General features: G+C 46.7%; 2 protein-coding genes across 2 annotated transcripts in view; one reads left to right on the forward strand and one right to left on the reverse strand.

Moving 5' to 3' along the window:
• Positions 1-5,855, forward strand: part of TXNDC5 (thioredoxin domain containing 5) — a 36,072-nt gene extending 30,217 nt beyond the window's left edge. Inside the window, exons 8-10 of the mRNA XM_070405764.1 lie at positions 412-494; positions 2,745-2,874; positions 3,950-5,855. Of these exons, the coding sequence (XP_070261865.1) occupies positions 412-494; positions 2,745-2,874; positions 3,950-4,072 (336 nt within the window). The 3' untranslated portion in view covers positions 4,073-5,855. The remainder of the gene's footprint in view (positions 1-411; positions 495-2,744; positions 2,875-3,949) is intronic.
• BMP6 (bone morphogenetic protein 6) overlaps positions 5,654-21,587 on the reverse strand; it is a 172,940-nt gene continuing 157,006 nt past the window's right edge. Inside the window, exons 5-7 of the mRNA XM_070405763.1 lie at positions 8,241-8,317; positions 7,305-7,415; positions 5,654-7,208 (exon numbers count right to left, since the gene is read on the reverse strand). Coding sequence (XP_070261864.1) covers positions 7,059-7,208; positions 7,305-7,415; positions 8,241-8,317 — 338 coding nt within the window. The 3' untranslated portion in view covers positions 5,654-7,058. The remainder of the gene's footprint in view (positions 7,209-7,304; positions 7,416-8,240; positions 8,318-21,587) is intronic.

Here is a 21,587-nt window from a genome sequence, read left to right on the forward strand (position 1 = left end):
CTGGGCTCTGGTCAGTGTGGGAGGCTCCGAGGCAGGGAGGTCTGATTCAAGCCCTGTCCACCTAAAGCTGACTGGTCCACACTTCCGAGCCCTGGGGGACAGCAGCTGCCCCTCACCCACCCTGGGCTGGGGCCGGGGGAGGAAGGGAGCGAGCGCTGCACTGTCCTGCCACCTCCTCGAAGCGTCTCGTGGGCTCAGGATCCATGGACCTGTGATGAATCTCTGCCTTTCAGAGGCCACTGCTCTACCCTTTTGTGTCGTTTGTGAAATGCAAGTTGTGTAGGTAGTTTTGTGTGTCCTTGGAGTAGCATAACAGCATTCAAAATTATTGATTTGTCTTTCTGCAATCCCAAAGCATTATTCCCTGTGCTGTAAGTGATGTATTTCACTGTGGCTTTTCCACCCCTGAAGGGCGCTGTGTTGGCACTCACGGAAAATAACTTTGATGACACCATTGCAGAAGGAATAACCTTCATCAAGTTTTATGCTCCATGGTAAGTGGCTCCTTAATTAGAAACTACTTTTCTTCGTGCTCTTCAGTCCCTTCGTATTTTTCAGCTCATTAGCCAACCCTCCAGGCTCATCCTGGGGCTCTGTTGTAGGAAATAAGGAAATGTTATCTTTATGTTCCTGTGTTCAGGTATGTTCCAGTTTGGTGGTATTCATGACCATTTATGGAAAATTGGGTTAATTTATTTTATAGTTTGGTCTGCTTTTCAGAAAACATAGTGGAGGAGAACTATGGTGGTCATATAGGACTTAAGTTGTGGTGCCTGTGTGCTTCGCCAAATAGATGGCTTGTTTTGGTTACATAACCCATGAACAGCTTGATGTACTTCTGCTCCTTAGTCTATTTTATTTATTTATTTTAAATTCTTTGTTGTTGAAAGTTTTACATATGTCTCCTTTTCCCCCATTGACCTTTCCCCGCCCCCACCCCTGTTGTCTCTGTCCATTGGTCATGCCATGTGCATGGATACAAGTCCTCTCTTTTAGATGCCATAGAGAAATCCAGCTGAAATCAGAGCCTTTCCTGCCACACGGTGCTCAGGGACCAGGCAGACAGGGACTGTGCACGGGTTTGGGAACAAGGCACCTGTGTGGGGGGAGGATGAGAGGCCCAGAACTTCCCTGAACTACTGTAGCTCTGGGTGTTCTTTAATTCCTTGAAACGTAGCAGTAAAACTGAAGGAAATGAAACACTGCATTTGGGGATGCAGGGTGCTGGGAGTGTCCATTCCGTATTTAAAAGCAGACAGGAAAGGTCACCACATGCCATTTTGCTCTTTAGTTTGTTTCATTTCGGATATTCGTGAAAAACCATAATAGCAGAGATAAAAGTTAATGAGCCCTGCCTGGTTGGCTCTATTGGTTGGAGTGTTGTCTGGGCACTGAAGGGTCTCAGGTTCAATTCCTGGTCAGGGCACATACTTAGGTTGAGGGTTCGATCCCCAGTTGGGTGGATATGGGAGACAACGGATTGATGTTTCTGACATCCATGTTTCTCTCTCACCCTCTCCTTTCCTCTCTAAAATCAGTAAAAAAAAAAAAAAAAATATATATATATATATATATATATATATATATAGCCTCAGATGAGGATAAAAAAGAAAAGGTTTTGAGCACATGACTTGTATGAGTTGTGCTGTTTTAATTCTTAAAAAATAGAAACACTAGCCCAAGCCAGTTTGGCTCAGTGGATAGAGCATTGGCCTGCGGACTGAAGGGTCCCAGGCTCAATTCTGGTCAGGGGCACATGCCTGGGTTGCAGGCTTGATCCCCAGTCAGGGGCATGCAGGAGGCAGCTGATCAATGATTCTCTCTTATCATTGATGTTTCTATCTCTCTCTCTCCCTCTCCTTTCCTCTCTGAAGTCAATAAAAATGTTATATATATATATAAAAAGAAACACTAGTAAGTAATGCCTTTAAAACTATTTTCTATTTTTTAAAAAAATGTATTTTATCGATTTTCTACAGAGAGGAAGGGAGAGGGACAGAGAGTTAGAAACATCGATGAGAGAGAAACACCGATCAGCTGCCTCCTGCACACTCCCCACTGGGGATGTGCCCGCAGCCAAGGTACATGCCCTTGACCGGAATCAAACCTGGGACCCTTGAGTCCGCAGGCCGACGCTCTATCCACTGAGCCAAACCGGTTAGGGCAATTTTCTATTTTTTTTTAAAAAAGAAAGCTATATAGATCAAGTTTGAAGACAGCGGATCGATCCCCTTTTATTGCAGGGGAGCAGTTCTTGTAGTCAGAAAAGGGACACAGGAGTTTTGAATGATTTAGTGCTCATACCAAATCACCGAAGCTTGAGGGGAGCTGTGAGGTTGTTTTGAAATGTTGAGACCATAAGCAGTCAAATCTAAAATGTTTTTAGCGTTCAAGTGATTAAAAAAGCAACGACGTTTGGAGTCCATTTTGTTTCCTGTTCGTTTCCTCCTGTTCACGATGCATTCGTAAACCAGTTGGCCCGATGTACGGATCAGGGACCTGGTTTCAAAACCCAGACTTGTTTTCACACCAGCTTGTTTCCATCAGGTTATCCAGGAATCTGCTTCAGATGGACTTTGCCATCTTTGTTTAGGAGGAGGAGGAAGAGAATGGGAGAATTTGGTGTTTTACAAACTTCTAGGCCATTGTTGACAGCCTCATAGAAAAACAAGGCTTGGCAGCGAAATGTCGGTGAGGGACCTCGACCTGGGACTTCAACAAAGCGGTCATTATTCCATTTCTAGGTGTGGCCACTGTAAGAATCTGGCTCCTACCTGGGAAGAGCTCTCTAAAAGGGAATTCCCTGGCTTGGCAGAGGTCAAGGTCGCTGAAGTGGACTGCACTGCTGAACGCAACATCTGCAACAAGTACTCGGTGGGTACCTGTGGGTGAAAACACTTCCGGGGACGCTGAGTATCGGAGCTGATCCCGCGTGGAGCTGGAATGTGGTATCGTTGTCTCAACCAAGATAACGCACTGCCCTCCTCCCTCAACAAAGTGCGCTGTCTGTGTCCTTTTGAGATGTTTTGATTTTTTACTTTGAAAAGGAAGAGATGCTCTGAGAGAAAGGCTTTCTGCCTCTGTTACACACACCTTCCGGGGGTGGGGTAGGGGGGCGGGTCTCGGCCTTGCTTCTGGGCAGTAACTGAGACTCCACCCTGGGGAGCGGGGTACCCCTGAATGCACATTCTCACTGACAGTCAGCTGGCTCGTAGTCTTCATCAGAGATAACGAAGTGGCTTTTTATTTTTTTGCATATGCCAGTGTTGTGAAGTCGATGGCTGAATAAGGCAACATTGGAACGTAGACTTCCTCCTGAGAGGGCATCCCCACCAGCCAGTCCTGCACTTGGATTGGTCCTTTAGCTGTTGCCTCCTTCCGAGCTGCTGGCACTAACAGCCTACACGATTTGTGATTTGTACTGTTCTTTCGGTTGCTTTCCTAAAATACTTTTGAGGCTTCTGATATTTATCACCTCACCAGGTTGAGAATAGATGACATTTTTTTTTTTTTTATCATTGGAAAATGCAGGCATTTTTTTGTGCCTTAAAATTCTCAAAAGAGGAAAGAGGTGAGCTACAGCTGAAAAATATATCTCCTTGAGGGTTTTGCTGCTACTCCGTATAGCCTGGGCACCACGGGAAGCTGGTCATAAACGCAGCCTCAGGCCCCATGCTGACTCCACCCGGCCCAGGGGCGCATGCACCAGGCAAGGACTGGGAGGCTCCACTCTGGGGAGGCATCCCTTTGACACTAATCGAGGATGTAATTTTGGATTGGAAGCTGAATAAATAGCCCCACAGCTTTGCTTGCTGAACTAGCTGGTACTTTTTAAATGGAAATTTAACCATAGACTTTCCTGGCCACAACAGGAGGTGTTTTTCTGGCTTTATTTAAGTAATTTGTGTATGATTCAGACCAGTTTTCAAACTGAATTTTCTCTTTACAGGTACGAGGCTACCCCACATTGTTGCTTTTCCGCGGAGGCAAGAGAGTCAGCGAGCACAATGGAGGCAGGGACCTTGACTCGTTGCAATCCTTTGTGCTGCGCCAGGCGAAAGACGAACTATAAAAGCGCAGGTGAAGCCGCCCTCCTGCGGGCTCCTGGACTGAGTGGAGGAGCACGTCGTGCGGACCTCGGGGAGTTTCAGGTGGTGGTGGTTCCTCAGAAAGCTGTACTGAACTTGTGGTATCTTCTGTGTGTGTTAAGCCAACACACTCTACAGAATTTTTATTACGTTTCTCTAAGTAAATATGATCCCTTTGCAAACTAAGTATTTTCAGTGGCAATCTATCATCCCCTTTAACCTTCTCTTGATGGAATCTAAATGGTTTCCTTTGAGACTAAAACAGAGTTGAGGAAAAGCGAATCGCTGGACTATTTTTGGCTCCTGAGTGATTCTGGTGAAAGCATCATCCAAAGCACAGTTTTGAACTGCCCACGAGTCTGGAAAGGTAGTCGCATGGCATATTGTCATTCCTCTGATCTCAAGGTCACAGCTAATCATGTGGTTGGTCTGTATCTTGGAGCAGATTTAAAAACAAACCCCCGCATCTCTGGAAGGCGCCTTCCCAGCCACTCCTGGATTTTGTTTCTGTTAATACTTCTCTCATCGCGAGAAGTTTGCCATAATGAAAGCAGCGGTACTTTTGACGTGTGCCTGAGTAAGGTCACGCTGATGCCATAATCTTATGTGTGTGTCGATATTTGTCAGATCAGTTACTACTGTTCAAGGGATACTTCTGTCTGTTTCTCCTGGGTGAAAGGTTTCATTAGTTATGTTAACATTAAGTCGGGATCCACGTGAAGATTTTTAAGATTTTAAGTCCATGTTTAAGATTTGCTATCTCCCGTGGAAAATGTGGGCCTGGAAAGTTCCACGAGGTTTGTCCTGACTGTTCTGTTAACTCATAGAAAGATTCCGGTGGTATCTGTCACCTGGGGAAAAGGACTAGATGAGCAGGTCCGGTATCAGGGGCCAGGGGACTTCCGCAGCCCTGCTACAGGGCCCTAACAAAGCAGTTTTAGTTCTGCTCCTGGTTAGTCCTAGGCCAGGGGTGGGGAACGTCTGGCCCAAGGGCCGTATAAAGGCCTGAGAAATCATTTGGTCTGGCCCTGCCGAGGCATTAGGGGTGAATTAATTTAATGTTTGACCAGATATAGCAGGCTAATTTTTAAGTTGATAATTTTGTATGGCCTGTGAATGGTGTTATAAATAACCAAATGGCCCTTGGCAGAAAAAAAGGTTCCCCGCCCCTGTTAAAGGCTCTGTACATCGTCTGCCTTCATGGAGATTGACTCTCTGCTGTCTGAGGAGTGGGATTAACTTTACCTAAAGACCAAAGAATGAAGTAGGCGGGGCTGAGTCAGAGCTGAAGTAGGCTGTGCTACCATCAATGCTAATGCTCTTATAATTCATGCCTCTCTAGTTATTAAACATTTTTACCATCACCCTACAACTAGGCTCCCTGTATGTTCTTTGCCATCAAGTTACCTTTCATAATAACCCCTCTGTCTACCACTCTCACCCCACCTTCCGTGCTTGGGGGAGCCAGTCACTTGACACAAAGTAACTGGTGGTAAGAATCTTAGACACAAGAAGCATCTGCTGTCTGTAGCAGATGACAACAGAGCAGGATCTCGACCAGCCTCTGCCTTAAGGAAATCTTTATTAATTGTGTGTGGATCACAGATGTTCTTGTTAAAAAACCAACTTTTCAGGAGAAGCACAATCCTCATGAGTGGCTTCCGCTTTGCATCACGAGTCTTGTATTGAAAGAAAATCAAAGTGGTACAATTTGTTTACACTCTGATACTTTCTAAATAAACTCTTTTTTTAAAAAAAAAAAAAAAAGTCTGGTCTTTCCTTAAATGTTACAGCAAAACAGATATAAAATAGACAATAAATTATAGTTTATATTTACAAAAAAGCTGTAAGTGCAAACAGTTATAGATCATACATGTATTACTTAATCAGTTTAATATGAAATTGGTTTCCTAGTATATGATTGTGAGAAAGACATTTAAAAAATATTCTAAAATTAATCTGAGTCTTACTTTCTACAAGAGAAAACTGATTTCGATTCATCAACAGCATGGCCATCCAAACCCATTCCTAAAGGCTAGCGCCCCTCGCTCAGTTTATGTCCTTTGTTGGTTCTCACCTGTGACACGGAATGCTGTACAGTAAAAGGGCAAGACCTGTTTTACTGAAGTAGATGAGATATGAGAGCCAGCGTTCCTGAAGTTACTGTGCTTTCAGAGCCGTTCCGAACAGGAGGAGGTGCAGCACTGCATTCACCTGTCACCTGGGTGCCGTGGCGGCCACTGAGGATGCCCCACCCGTGGTCCCCTCAGAACACCAGCCTTCTGCTGGTGGTGCTCGCAAAGGAAACCGCAAATGGGGGAGGACTGACGTGTGGAAATCACATGGTTTGTTTTAACTGAAATAATTCTATTTTCACACCAACAGAACGCCAGCACAAACAGGTAACAGCAGTTACCAGACAAAAGGCACTTCCACGCGGCCCTGATTATGGCTTGGGCTGTTGATCTTATATGAAATTGGCCTTCCTGGGAATGAAATCCTTGAATAGAGGCATCCCCCCCCCGCCCCCAATTTCTGTTAACTGTAAGATCTATTTTTGAGAAACATTCTAAATTGGCTGATACTTCAGCCAAGAATACTTATACTTCTTTAAAATTATTTTCCCTGTTTACTCAATAATACCACAAATAGCTTGATAGAAAGCTAAAACTAATTTTGGTGGGCTTTTATGGGGGAAGAGGAACCCTTCAAAGTTCTGTTTCTGCAATGTCCAGATTCCATACTACAGACATTCAAATAGCCTCCTACAGACCAACTACTCACGTTATTTACTACATGGGCAAATCATTACTGAGCCCCTTTAACGTCTTCCTTGGGCAGTAAGGCACCAACCGGCAAGAGATGGTTTCAAAGTCATCATCCCACTTTCACTGCGTCAGTGTGCTGCTTAAGGCAGGTGTAAGCTAGGAGTCCAAGGCAGTACCTCTGACCCCAGCAACCAGTTTCAAGTTAGTGGCATCCACAAGCTCTTACAACCATATTCCTGTATTTCTTCAAGATAACATTGGAGTTGTCATCAAAGTAAAGAACCGAGATGGCATTTAGTTTAGTTGGTGCACAGCACGGTTTAGGGACATACTCAGGATTCATAAGGTGAACCTGTTCCAAAACAGAAGGAGGAAATGGTTCCATCAGAAATGACCTGGCCTTGGCTTACGCCTACCTATGCAGTGACAAAAGGCTCTGAAAGCTCACCAGTGTCTGGACGATCGCATGGTTCGTGGCATTCATATGTGCGTTGAGTGGGAAGGAGCATTCTCCATCACAGTAATTGGCAGCATAGCCCTTGGGTGCAATGATCCAGTCCTTAATTTAAAAAAGCAAAAGCAAGCAACAAAGAGACGATTAACATACACTCTGTGCTCTCAGTAATCCTGTGAGAAAAATTACTCCCATGGACAGCTAAGGAGTCAGATGCAGGGAGGTCAGTTTCACAGGCAGGTGGCAAAGCTGGGTATGAACCTGATGGTGTAACTCCAGAGCCCTTGCTCTTTCCACAGACCCAAATGGCATTTAGCTGCTACCTGCCTGCCAAGCCTGGAAGGACATGGGGCTGGCTTTATGTACTTGGACTCAACGGAGCCTCTCCAGGAGCCCAGAGTACTCCCTGTCATGCCACCTGCATATGGAAACTATCTTCTGTCACATGTCATCTGTAATTTGCTTCTTATAAGCTGTGGTGACTCTCAGGTGTGGGGCAAAACCTTTGTGCTCTTCTAGATAGTTTGGGTGAGCTGATTTATAGTCAATGCAGAAGTTTAACTATTGATCCATTTTCCCAACCCTTTCTCAAAACAACTTGTTTAATTGGTAAATGTAAATACATACCCTGTGAACTTTGAAAGAATGAGGAAAGAGTATTGAAAAAGGTGGCTATTGCTTTTGAGGTACACAGAGCTGGGGAACCCTGGGCTCCCTGGAAAGGTGCCAATAAGGGCTGTGTGCACACATAAGCCAGGCCTTCACCCACCTCACTCCAAGAGCCTGGGCATTTGGAAGGGCTCCTATGTACCTTCATGGGAAGAACCATCTCAGTCCTAAAGCTCAAGATCTTTGATGATGGCTGCTGCCATGAAGATGAGAAGGGCCCACTGAGAAAGGAACTTTGTCCCCCTTGTACCAAGAACTCACCTGCCATCCTAGGTCTTGGAAGCTCACATAAAGCTCATGCTTCCTGCAGGCTGTTTTTAACTCACTGCTGTTGTAATCTGTTGGAAAAGATAAAAACATTAACTCATTCATTCCCTCACCAGGCACTGTATTAGGCTCAGGATAGCAGTGCACAAGGCCTCGGCAAGACACAAATTTGGTCACCAAACAGCTCCATCAGGTTCCCGTTAGCTTGGGTGTTTTACACACTCTGTCTTGTCCACTCTGGGTTTAGTGCTGGGCACACTCACAAATGATACATAATATTGACCTGAATGGAATCTTTTAAGCAACAGATGTTTGTTGTGACCCCCTGATATGTGCAAGGTCTATGAAGGGAGTGTTCCAAGATGCTCCAAACACTCTGGACTCCTGATATGGAAGACATCATATTTGCAGTAAAAGACGACTATCCCAGGCAGTATTTGCTATATTTTTAACAGGAAGAGTCTTGAAGCTGTACAGGGGTTTTAAAGATAGCTGCTGGGCCAGGGAAGTATCCTGAAGGAAGTATAATGAGCAGGCCCTGACCCGGAGGCCCAGGAGTGGGGGAGAGAGGGAGATGCTGCAGCAGAGGCCATTCTCATTGGCACTGTCCTCCGGCCTCTCTGCCAGGGTTGAGCCCTTTAACCTGCATTTAAGCAACAACTCCTAAGCCAGTAGTGCCAGTGAGATCTGCTGCTGTGTATATGCCCCCTGTGTACAATTCAGGAGCTACCAGTCTGGCTTAACCTAATCATTGGCAAGAGGAATGGCAATGCCCTGATTCATTAGGCCAGTGGTCAGCAAACTGCGGCTCGGGAGCCACACGCGGCTCTTTGGCCCCTTGAGTGGTGGCTCTTCCTAAGCCTTAGGAGTACCCTAATTAAGTTAATAACAATGTACCTACCTATATAGTTTAAGTTTAAAAAATTTGGCTCTCAAAAGAAATTTCAATCATTGTACTGTTGATATTTGGCTCTGTTGACTAATGAGTTTGCCGACCACTGCATTAGGCCAATTGTAGCGCTCTTGTGTGACATGCCCTTGGCTAGGCACATGGTAAAAAGGAAGATAGGTTAGACAACACTTTTGTCCTCCAGGAACTTAGAGAATCAAAAGGGTAGTGTGAGACATGTACAAGTTCAGGGTGGGAGTGAGAGGAAAGAGAGCAGTTCTATTGGAATGGGTTTAAAGATGTGAAGAGTCAATGGTCATAATGTCAGCGAAACTTGATCTTGATTGACTTAGAACACTAACCAAACATTTGAATTTTCTACCAGAGGTATTAGGTAAATCTTTAAAAGTTTTGTTTTTTTTTTGTCAGGGAGTGACACGTTCAGAGCTGGGATTCTAAAGGATAGATCTGATGATAGTGGTGTTTGAGAGTTCCAGAGAGGGGAGAGGGATGAAAGGTAAGAAGATTTTGGAGAAAAGTTCTTAATCTACAATGAACTTTGATGAATATGAGAGCCTGGGGCCATTTGCATGCTACCTCTTTTTTTTATCACATGAGCCAATAAATTACCTGAATACTTAAAGTCTGTCTGAACTGAGTTTTCTGTTACTTGCACCCCTGGACCTCCTGGCCCTGAAGCAGAACTCAACATGCAGATTTCATGATTATATAAGAGAAAGAGACGAACAGTACCAACACAGCCCAGCGACCTATCCTGGGAGGATAGACAGGCTATCTTCTGTAGTGGTTTCTAATTCTAAATTTATTCATTCTCCTCACCTGCCTTCTTCACCTCACAGAACCACCCTCGCTGTAACTTAAAGTACCTGGGAGAAGTGAATGCAAGACCATACTTTTTCACAAGGCAGGACACCATGGACTCGCTCAGTAAAAATAAGCACACACCACCACAAAACGACAAATTCCTCCTGTTGAAAATAATCTCTCAATGAAAAGAATTAACCACACAAAGAAATAAAGTATCCTGAGAGAGAGTTGGAGTGCAAGATAGAAAATATAGGATCCCAGAGATTCAGGCAAGAGTAGTCTCTGAATGTGGTTACAGAGAATGAATATCTAAAATGATGAAAGAGTTAAGAAACAGAACTGTAAAGCAAGATAATAGGGAAAAGAACAGGTGAATTTGAAACAGAGCCAAATAAAATTTTATAAAAACCACAATCATCGAAAACAACAAAAGGGATGAGCTAAACATCAGATTAGATATAACTGAAGTGAGAATTAAAGAATTGATCAATATTTGAAGAAACTTGCCAAACGTTATTTCTAGTAGAAATCTCTGAGGAGACTAATGAGAACTAATAGTTGAAGGCATAAATACCTATGAATTTTCTAAAAAAGTATGCCTTTCTGAAAAAAGGCAAACTTCTTTAAATTGAGAAGGCACCAATGAGTCCTAAGCAAAGTAAGTAAATTCCTATCTAACCATATCTGGTGAAACTAGTATATCAAACACATAAATTCTTAAAAGCAACACTGAGATGAATAGAAAATTATCTACAAAGGAACACAAAGTAGATAGCAAATTTCTCAACAGAAATAGAGAACATAAAAAATATCAAAAACTATGCCATCAAACTAGAATTCCATACCTAGCTATAGAAGTCATCTATTGTTTGGCTACCCAGGTTCCAAGAACACTTATCATTTGGGGAAATTCCTAGATAGGTAGGAATCAAGGTCCCATTTCCAACCACAGATAGCTACTGTATTTGTCCCCTGGCAGTTAGAGTATAGCCTCCTGACTTCATCAACCCAATGCACCCACTTTTGAGAGAGTGACTCAAAGGGGAAACTAAGAATGGGTGACATGGCAGCAAGTGTTCAGGGTGCTGGCTCCAGTGATAGCATTCAAACTACAATGTCCCCATGACCAGGTCCAAGCTAGACCTTGATTTTGAGTTTGGTTCTCCAGCCTTGTTGGTTGGATGAGTTCCCTGATACATGTAAATTATTTTTCACTTTAAGTAAATTAGAGTTTGCTTCTATTCCAAGTAATCAAGAGCCCTGAGTAGCTAAATTATTATCCATAGAGAATAGGGAACACAGGGTGGAGTGGGACCATTATTTCATATAGGATTGGTGAGCTCATCCTTCTGTTGGAGTATCTCTTAAGCAGAGACCTGAAGGAACGTTGGGGGTGGGGCATGAGTCTATCTGAGGGAAGAATAATTCGTACAGCAGGAATGACAAATGTGAAGGCCCCGAGGAAGTACCCGCTTGGCATATTCCAGGAACATCTGATGGAGACTGCTATGTGTTTATTAAAAACCCATCTATCTACCCCTGGGGCACAGAGCTATTTGACATTCCCAACTGCAGTTAGGTGTGGCCATGTGGCTGAGTTCTGCCCATAAATGTGGAGAGAAGGGAGGTATGTCGCTCCCAGGCCTGGCCTCCTAAACTCGCCTGCAGCCCTCCACTTGCTCTTTCTTCTCCTGCCATCTACAGGCAAGAGTCAGTCTTCTGAAGACTCCATGGTCCTGGTCCTGTTGTACCCTTGAAGGTGTCCTATGTTAGATAAGTTATATGATCCCCCTACTTATAGTATCAGCCTGGAATGTTCCCTGCCCAAACTCATTTGGCCTGTGTCACCCAACATAAACTTCCTCTAAAAGATCTTCTCTGTTCTGGGGACCAAGATCACCCCAAAATCAAGCCTGGAATTGTTAGCCATGTGAAAGGCAGGGATTTCTAGGCCAGCTTTCTTTACCAGGTCAGTGAACAGGCAGTGAAATATAATAAAGAATATATCTGGTCTTGACAACAGCATGGATGGACCTGGAGAGCCTTATGCTAAGCGAAATAAGCCAGTCAGAGAAGGATAAGTATCACATGATCTCACTCATTTGTGGGATACAATGAATAACATAAATTGATGAACAAAAATAGATTCAGAGACATAGAATCATTGAACAGACTGTCAAATCTCAGAGGGAAGGCGGGGGTGGGAGGTGAGGGTGGGAGGGCAGTGTTGAGAGGGTAAGTGACCAACCAAAGAACTGGTATGCATATAAGCATAACCAATGGACACAGACAATGGGGAGGGGGGCGGGGCAGGCTGAGAGAGGACAATGGGGGGAGGAACATATGTAATATTTTCAACAATAATTTAAAAAAAAAGAATATATCTGGTCTTTGTCCTGGTTCCTGGCACAAAGCTATGAAAACCATGGAATTTCTTAATTGATAATTCCAATATATGATGGTTCCTAGATAGCTTCAGGATAGGGGCTGGTCACCAGAAAGACTAACCACGTGATTAGAGGGTTGGGCCGGCCTGACCTCCATGGAGGGAGACTGGATAACATGGCCAGGGATTTAGTCAATCATGCATAGCAATGAGACCCACATAAAAATTCTGGACACTGAAGCTCTGTGGAACTTTGGGGTTGACAAACAGACTGGCATGCTGAGAGAGAGAACCTCCCAGGTTCCATGAGGAGAGGACATGGACCCCTCATCTCCCGCGTGTGCCCCCCCCGCCCCCCCCCCCCCCCCACCCGCTGGAAAGCTTGCTCTATGCAGCTCTTCCTCGTGTGTATCCTTTATAACAAAACTGTGATCCTAAGTACTAGGTGTACTGGTTAATAATGCGGATTTTTTTCAATAGATGGAGTTACACATATGTTGATATATATGCGATTTGTTATGTATGCTATTTTGTTGTAGTGACCAGCTTTAAAACTTCATCTGTCAAATTTGCTGAAGTTGTTAACATCATAGATATTTTTACGCTTAAAAATGTCAAATTTCATGCCAAAAAAAGAGCATTTGTGGGAACTTTTAATTCATTACTTTATTTTGAAGAAAAGTGCTGCTGAATACTTCAGGAAGCTTATGGTGAACATGCTCCATCTCAAGATACTTGTGAATGCTGGTTTAAACGCTTTCAAAGTGATGATTTCTATGTGAAAGACAAAGAACGTCCAGGTCAACCAAAAAAGTTTGAAGACCAACAATTACAAGCATTATTGGATGAAGATGCATGTCAAACTCAAAAATAACTTGCAGAAAGATTAAATGTTGCTTAGCAAACAATTCTGATAGTTTACAAGCAATGGGAAAGATTTTAAAGTAATTTTGCTTCATGATGATGCACCATCACACACTTCAAAACCAGTTAAAGACATGTTAAAAGATCTTGCCTGGGAAGCAGTAACCCACCGCTGTATTCACCAGACCTTGCTCCTTCAGATTTCCACTTGTTCCGATCGATGGCACATGCACTTTCTGAGCAGCACTTCAAAACGTACAAAGAAATGGAAAATTGGGTCTATGAATGGTTTGCCTCAAAACAAGAAAAGTTCTATTGGGACAGTATCCACAAATTACCTGAAAGATGGGGAAAATGTGTAGCTAGCGATGGACATTACTTTGAATAAAGCACTTTTGATGTTTCTCTTGAAATTATCGTGTTTTCTTTGATTACGAAATCTGACATTATTAACCGGTACACCTAGTATAGTGCTTTCCTGAGTTCTGTGTTATTCCAGTGAACTATCAAACCTAAAGGTGGGGTGGTCATGGGAATCCTTGAGTTTGTAGCCAAGTCAGACATAATTGGCAGGCTGGGGACCCCATTTGCAGCTGGCATCTAAAGTGAGAGCGGTCTTGAGGGGACCTTACCCTTGAACTTGTGGGTCTGGGTCAGTTCCAGGTGGTTGGTGTGATGACTGAATTGGATTGAAGGACACCTAGTGGTGTCAGAACCAAGACAGGGACGACTTCTGCACATCTGGATTCCCAGTGTCTCCAGCAGCCAGAACCACGGAGATGGAGTGAAAAGCTTCACTTCTGCCCCCACCAGTCCTCACTGTCTGAACCTCCTGCTCACTCACTCCATGCTCAACAAAGAGGACTTTCTCCATAAGAACAGCTGTTTCTTTTAGAGCCAGATGCTGGCATTTTGTTGATAAGTAACAATGGGGTGGGGGGAGGGAGGAATTGGGCTCCTGTTTTTCTTCCTACAGACACACTCAGGCCAGACTTAAGTTTCCTTATAACTCCATGTTAAGTGCTGGCAGAGGATGTATAAATATTTGTGAAGGTCAATTTTCCTCAAAATACTTGTCTTCTGCTCAGGGCCAGGACCCCGAGTTCCACAGTGGAATGACACTGCCATGCCTTGTTTGGTTTGTAGGGATTCACAGATTGCAGAGAAACCCCCCCCCCCAACCTTGATATGTGGTTAGATGGATGGTCTGGATAGAGCCAGTGAAAATTATGCAGTTAAAATTGAACAGGCACATAGCTAGCACTCCAGTGGGATAAAGGAAGGCAGCACAGCTTTGTCCAAATGGCTCACCAATCAAGGGAAGGGCAGAGAAGAGAAGGCCTAGAGCTGAAGAGATGCAAACCCACTAACCAGAGCAACAGAGCAGAGGCTGGCAATGCCATCCCTGGGCAGCAGTCCTTGGTCTGACTCGGGGGCTGCCTGTTTCTGATTCACGAGAACCACCAGGGAGGGAGTCTGAGCCCCATCCAGACCTGCACGTCAGAATGACTAGGAATGGGTCCCCTGCTGCCGGGGTGAGTCTGCGGACTCTAGACCTTGAGATGAGAGGCTCACAACAGGTGCAGCGTCAGCCCACTCACACATGCTCTGTCCCAAGACACCAGCCCTCCCTGCACGTTCCCGGATGCAGCTATGGTGAAGGTGGGTCTTGGTTGTGAGAGAAATTTTCAGGGGATCTGGCTCTTTCAAAGTGGAACATAAAAAGCGAAATCTGGCTCTCTAATCATTCCATGTGTTTCCTTGGCCTAAGAGTGGAAGGCAGGGCAAGTGCCACCAACCCCATTGGGAGTCTGGCCCAGCCAGACCAGGCCCAAGACAGTCATCCAGAGTAACCTGGACAAGCAGGGCCCAGCCATAGGTGGGCTTGGGCAACACACTCTTAGGTGACCAGGTAACAAAATGTAACAGCCATGAAACCCCAGGATAAGCTCCTCCACCACCAGAGGCAGGCGGCTGCTGGTGCACGCGGAGCAGGAGGGAAACAGTCTCCCACCAGGCCTTCCCGCTTCCCGTTCATCAGAAGCGTCTTCCTCGCCCTCAGCAGCACCGCCTCCCAGCGCCCAGTCATAACCGGCTCCAGCAGGGAAAGCTTCAGAGACCAGAGACCGCTTAAAACCCCAGTCATTGCCCTTGTTTCCAAATAAACATTACAAACATTTAAACGGAGTTTAAATCGGTTTCATCTCATAGGAAGCTTCAGAGCTGCAACCGGGGAAGGTGAGAAACATTAAAGTTCCAAGACACGCCTGCCCAGTCACCCTAGGGAAGGCCTTTCAGCAGGAGCTCCGTGCTCCGCAGTGGGAAAGGCACCGGGACTGCCAGGCAGACCGCACGGTCCCTCTCGGGAAGGAGGGAAGTAGAAGAGAGTGGGAGAGAGGGCCAGGCTGCAGCGCCCAAAGTGTGTCTTTATTAAGTCTTTATTCTTCCAGGACTTTGCCAAGGGGGGTTGCATCTCCTCCAGCCTTCTGAACGATGAAACCAGAGGTACCGAAACACAGAAGTCCCGTGTCCATTGCTAATGGTCAAACTGGTAACCAGTGTCTTCCATTTCCGACTGTGGCATTAGCTGCCTCAGTGGCTGTGCCATCATTTTTTGTCTGTGTCCTTATGATCTGTGACTCCGGGTTTCCTGGGGGCCGGGGACACCCGGAGGTGCTGGGAGGCGAGCGTAAAATGAGCTGCTCACAGATGCGTCTTCCTGGCGTCCAGCTGACGGCAGGAGGGTGTGGTGATCAGGCATCTTGTCCCTGCAGACACCTGAAGGCCCACATCTGAGAGTCCTGCTCGGAGGGTGGGGACGGGGATCAGTCACATCTGATGGGCGGCCCCAAAGGCTGATGCTGCGGCTCCCAGCACACAGAGCTCGTCATGAATCCCTGTGTTCATCCTCATTCCCATCTTCCGGTCCCTCCTAGGCCACCTTGTCCCCTTCTGTTTCATTTGTATGTCCCACGCAGGCTATGGCTGAGAGACCGTCTTCCTGGCTCTGGCTGGGAGCTCTTTCTTCTCAGCTGCTGGGCCATGGCCCTGACACTCAGCTCTGTTGGTGACAGCTTCTACTCCCAGGCTCTATGGTCGTTCTTCCCTATAATGGCTGGGCCCACGTGACATTGGGGGCCACCCCACAAGCCCCACTCAGCTCAGGCAAGCAGGACACTGCAGGGAACATTCCTCTAATTCAGTGCGGGCAGGGCAGGGTGCTCTGACTGCTGCGTGCACCGCTGGCCTGCCACCTCCTCACAGCGTCTCCGTCCCCAGGCAGCGGCCATGTACACTGCATGTTTGCCTCCACCCCAAACACAAGGGGCACATCCCACAGCCCTAAGAGGACATCGGGGTCAATTCCATCTGCACTCCCTGTATCTGGCCCTGGAAAGCCACACATGCAGGAGCCATGTGCTAGGAGAGCCTGGGCGCTGCCGGTTTATTTCTGAGGCGGAATCACTTAGTGCACTGAATGGCAGGCTTCCCTTGCACGAAAGACCAGGAGGGTCTTAGGGCAATGAGCCCTGAATGTGAAGGGCAGGGCCCTGCGATGATACTGACGTGCAGGGCAGGCGACATGCAGGGAGGGAGGCTGTGCGGCCAGTTTGAGGGGCACCATTGCAGCAGAGTCTGGACCAGCGGTGGGCAAACTCTTTGATTCGAGGGCCACAATGGGTTCTTAAACTGGACCGGAGGGCCGGAACAAAAGCATGGATGGAGTGTTTGTGTGAACTAATATAAATTCAACGGCTGGTCTGGACCATGCAGCCACCACCTGAGGACCCCAGGGAGGTGGCTGCACCTGAGCCACAGCAGCTCAAGCCCAGTCCCGGTCCTGGGGATCCAGGCAGCCCACCCACTTTCCTTTCCAACCCCAACAGCGGAGGAGGAGAGAGAAACCACAGGAAGAGGGAAGACATGGAGAGGAGAAAGGCAGAAAAGAGACAAAGGCAGGGCAACCATCCAAAATTAGGTGAAAGGGAAAAAGGGCGAGGCGTGGGCAGGTGGAGCCTCCCCTGCTGGGGCTCCTGCAGAGGGGCTCCCGGCTGGTGGGCTGACCATAGGCCTCGCCACTGCGGCCGGCCACTGTCCCTGCTCAGCTGGATGCACGCTCAGCCGGGGAGAAGCTGGCAGGGCAGGCGCTGGGGACAGAGTGGCAGGGTCCACACTGTCTTTCCTGAGCTCAGGCTAACATCTTCCCAGAGGAAACTTGTTTGTCAGAGTGAGCAACTCCCTCCCACTTCCCTTCTCTCCTAGGATGCCAAGGGGGAGGACAACAGCGGCTGTTAAAATGGCACCTCTGTCTTCAGTGGTCTGGCCGCTCTTCCCGTATCCCCGGCCTTATCAGCCCGTCTTATCCATAACAAGTCTCTGGCTCCCACAGACCACGATCAACACAGCCATTGAGAACATGCTGGAAGGAGCCCAGCTCCTGAGCTCTGGCACGGCAGGCCGCAGGGGGACCGCCAGGATCTCGATTTCCAGTGTCTGTAACCTCATGAAGTCTTGGGGTGTAGGGGGTGGGGAGCTTTATTTTCAGAATCTAGATTTTGTTTACGGCCTGGATGGTAGCTCGAGACACCAGCCCAGCCCTATTCTTCTGCGGCTCCAGGACGCCAAGGTCTTAGGAGATCCCATTCCTTGGGGCACCTGGGCCTCCCCTCAGGCTTTTTCTTGAGCGCAAAAGACTATGGAGCGAAGTTTGTGAAAATAGACAAATACTCCCCTTGAACACTAAGCTTTAAGACCCCCTGTGCTCTGAGCACCTCTGTTCCCGTCAGTTCCTAGACTGAGTCTCAAGCCCCCCGGCCCCTACAGGAGCAGCGACAGCTGGTGAATTACTGGCAGCACATGTCCACGCCGTGTTATTAACGCCCTTATTACGCCTTTCAGCACCGCTGCCATCAGCACCTTCGGAAGGGTGAGCCCAGGGACAGGACACCCTTCCAGGCGGTTTCTCTCCCTGATAACTACTATCCTAAGGCACTTCATGGCCAAGGAGAGTCAGTATTACACATATGGCATCTGAAATTATTCTAACGTTCAGACCACCAGTGCCATACCTGTGCTCCATAGCGGTGGAAAATTAAGATTTGATTTCATTCAGAAAACTCTTAACAAGCCTCTACTTTTTGACTGAGACAGTTGGAAGCCTAGCTGCAAGGCCTAAAATTTTAATTTAAGATCAAAATGACAAATTAAAATGCCCCCTCCTTTGAAGAATTATAAATAGTCCATTCTTCCCAAGCTTTGGCGTCCATCCACGGAAGCTAAGGATGACCTTGTGGGAACACCTGCTGGGAACTAAAAGGCCACATATGCACTGACCTGTAAGAATGAGACCCCCTAGTCTGTGGACTGGAGTGCCCTGAAATGCACAGCAACAAATTTCATAGTCATAATAGAGTGCTCAAGCTGTTGCTTGAATTCTGGTTACCTGTCTTATCTGGAAGCAACTGAATCCTCTCAGTTGGGAAGTTCAAGGGATAGAAGATATGAATTATCAACAAGGTCAAATAAGTATATCTAAATGCACCAGAGCCACATTTTCCCCAGGACCTTAAAGACACATGCTTGGAAAGAGATGGAAAGAGAACTGACTGTCAGAAATGCTAACAGGTAGCTTTTGAAGAACTCATTCCAAAGGAGAGACAGGGTCTTGAGAAGTTGCTGGTTCATAGATGGTTGGCAGAGCTGGGTGGTGGCAACATAAACATCAAGGATGAAAGAGGCCTAAAACTCATCTAATTCAATTTTACATGAATTGTTAAGAGTGGCAGAAAATGTTTCCAAACGACCATTGCCAAAAGAAAGAGCAATTGTAAGGCACACTGTTGGCAGCCAGCTGGTTGACCTGGCAGAAAACCTCACACTCACCAGCTGACTTGAAATCCCATTAACTATCCCCTCCCCAAAGATATCTTGGAAATAAGCTAGATCAGTATCTAGAATCACCACATGGGACCCCCCCCCCCCCTGCCCCCAAGGCCATTTGTTCACAGCCCTCATAATGGATTGGCCAGGTGTGTCACAGTCCCCAGAAGACAAAATAGTGAACCCCAAGAGAAAGAGATTATATAAGAGGGGAAGGCAGCAAGTTGAAAGAGATACCAAATGAAGCCAAAGAGTGCAAGGCACATGAGACCAGCAGGCTGGTAGTCACGGAGGCTGGAAAGGAATTGCCAGATTTACCAGAATCCCCAGTGGGCTGCACAGCCTGGCTCAGACCTCCCCTCAGGCTTTGTAAAAACGAGAGATGGCACTGCCCAGATGATATTCGAGCCCACTGCCGACGTGCCACACAGCGAACACCACCTCTCATTTGGAGCAGACAGCTTACAGAACAGCCAGGGCAAATGAAAACCTTCCAGGATGACTTCGATCCAAACCCACCGTTGGGTGCGTGTGTTTGGAAAGGTCCGGCTTAAAGGCCGAGTACAGATGTGAGAGCAGATTTTGGTGGGCAGTAGGGAGGAGGCAGATGGAGCTCCTGGCTTTTCCCTTGTTGTGGACTGGTCCTGCCATCTCAGGCATCTGCAGCTCAGACTCAAAAACAGCCACATATTTCCCTGCCATGCTTCACCCTGAGGACAGGCAATTCAGTGAATTCTGTTAACTTCTTTACCCAGATGCAGGACGTTCTCTAGCGGGCTTCTCCTGGCAGCGTTGTTACAGTGGAGAAATGTTAATTCCCTGGGAGCACTCTGTGGAAGAAGGGGGGCAGCAGAGGCAAAGTAATCTCTTCCTTCGACCTCCTGAAAGATTGATTTACAAGGGGAAAGGCCTGCCTGGAGTCACACCAGAGGCCACAGCTTTTCGTCTCTGCAGCATCTGCCTGGGTCACGAAGGCCCAGCAACATCTGGCCCCACCGCGGCCTGGAAAGGAAGCAAAACTGGTTGGCCCATTTCTCAGGGTAGCAGGCCATCTTCCTGGAATTCCCTTCTCCAAGAGCAACCTCCTCTTCTGCATGTCCACTCCCTGCACAGCACGGATAAATAAGGAAGAGTGAGCCAAGTATGGCCTCACATGAGCAATTTCTCACACCAACTTGAGAGGGTCTTTGAAGATAGTGAGATTCAAGGAGGATCCTTCGTAGGAATACTTTCTTGGTGGGGGGTGTCTGGCCTTTTACACAGCTGAGGCCAGAGGTATCTGTAATGAGCTCTTTGCCTTAGTACTGCTGGAAGGAGCAAAGCAAATTGGAAAGTCCTGGGCTGGGAGGTGGGGGGTGGGGTAGGAAGACCAAGATATACTTGTATCTTAATGTGAAATAGATAAGCTTTAATATTCATATTTAATTTAAAGTCATCAAATTGAAAAAACAAAGTTGAAGGAAACTTCGGAAAAAAAAATTGGGTGACACTGCTAAAACCAAAATCTAAGACAACATGTTTTCTCAATTTAAAAAAATTCCAGTGTGTACTGGGGCGCGGAGGGGGTGTTGAATAAATCAAGTGAAATTTTAATTTTAAAAGCAATCAACATTTCAAGAGCTGCCTTCATGTCTGAGGTCCCAGTACCAAAGTGACCACGTTCATTAATGAACAGAAGCCGCCCAGCATCGTGCCCAGAGGAAAAGCGAGATTTTCCTTCCATTAGGCAGGCTGCCCCTTTCTTCTTCTTTTATAAACCTCAACCCTGACTGTTTCTAGTGGTAAACACAGGAACACCCATGCTGTGCAACGCTTCCAAGGAACACCAGGATGACAAGAGGCAAAATGTCACATCACACTGGGTGGTGGATCCTCAAGTTCCACATCCAAGTCGCTGGTAAGAGAAATGGCTGATGAAGTCAGAACTGCAGACACTTCCTTCCTACGGGCACTTGGGGAAGCTGCATGAACTCTTTCTGGCCACCGGAGATGGCATTTTTAAACAGTCACCCGGAGGGATGAAAGCACCTTCCAGAAGTATTTTACGTGCTTTCTGAGGGTCCTAACCTAGGCCCTGACAACCTGCTTCCTACAACTGGATACAACTCATCTTCGAGTGCTATTATGCGCCAGATCAAATGCTCCTCATTTAATCCCAGAGAATCTGCCGAGTAGTAGCCATCCCTGCTGCACAGACGAGTAACTGAAGCGGAAATGAATGAAGCTTCTCCAAGGTCAGAGCAGTAACAAGGGAAGCAGGTTCTCGGACGGGAAAGCCCACAGCACATCTCTAACTTCCTGCTGGATTCTCGCACGGTTTAAACGGCCGAAGAAAGCCCAGAACGTGCAGCTCAGGCTTTAGAGTGAGATGCATCTGCGCTGGAACTGAATAGTCACTCGCTCTGTGAGGCACCACACCTGTGCCCCCTCCTTCAGGTCCCGATGAGTGGACTTCCGTGCCACTTCCTAACAAAGCACCGCACGGGAGGGACCG

Source organism: Myotis yumanensis, unplaced genomic scaffold (genome assembly GCF_028538775.1).
Source record: "Myotis yumanensis isolate MYYU_CA2020_CCGP unplaced genomic scaffold, mMyoYum1.0.hap1 SCAF_2, whole genome shotgun sequence".
Lineage (NCBI taxonomy): Eukaryota > Metazoa > Chordata > Mammalia > Chiroptera > Vespertilionidae > Myotis > Myotis yumanensis.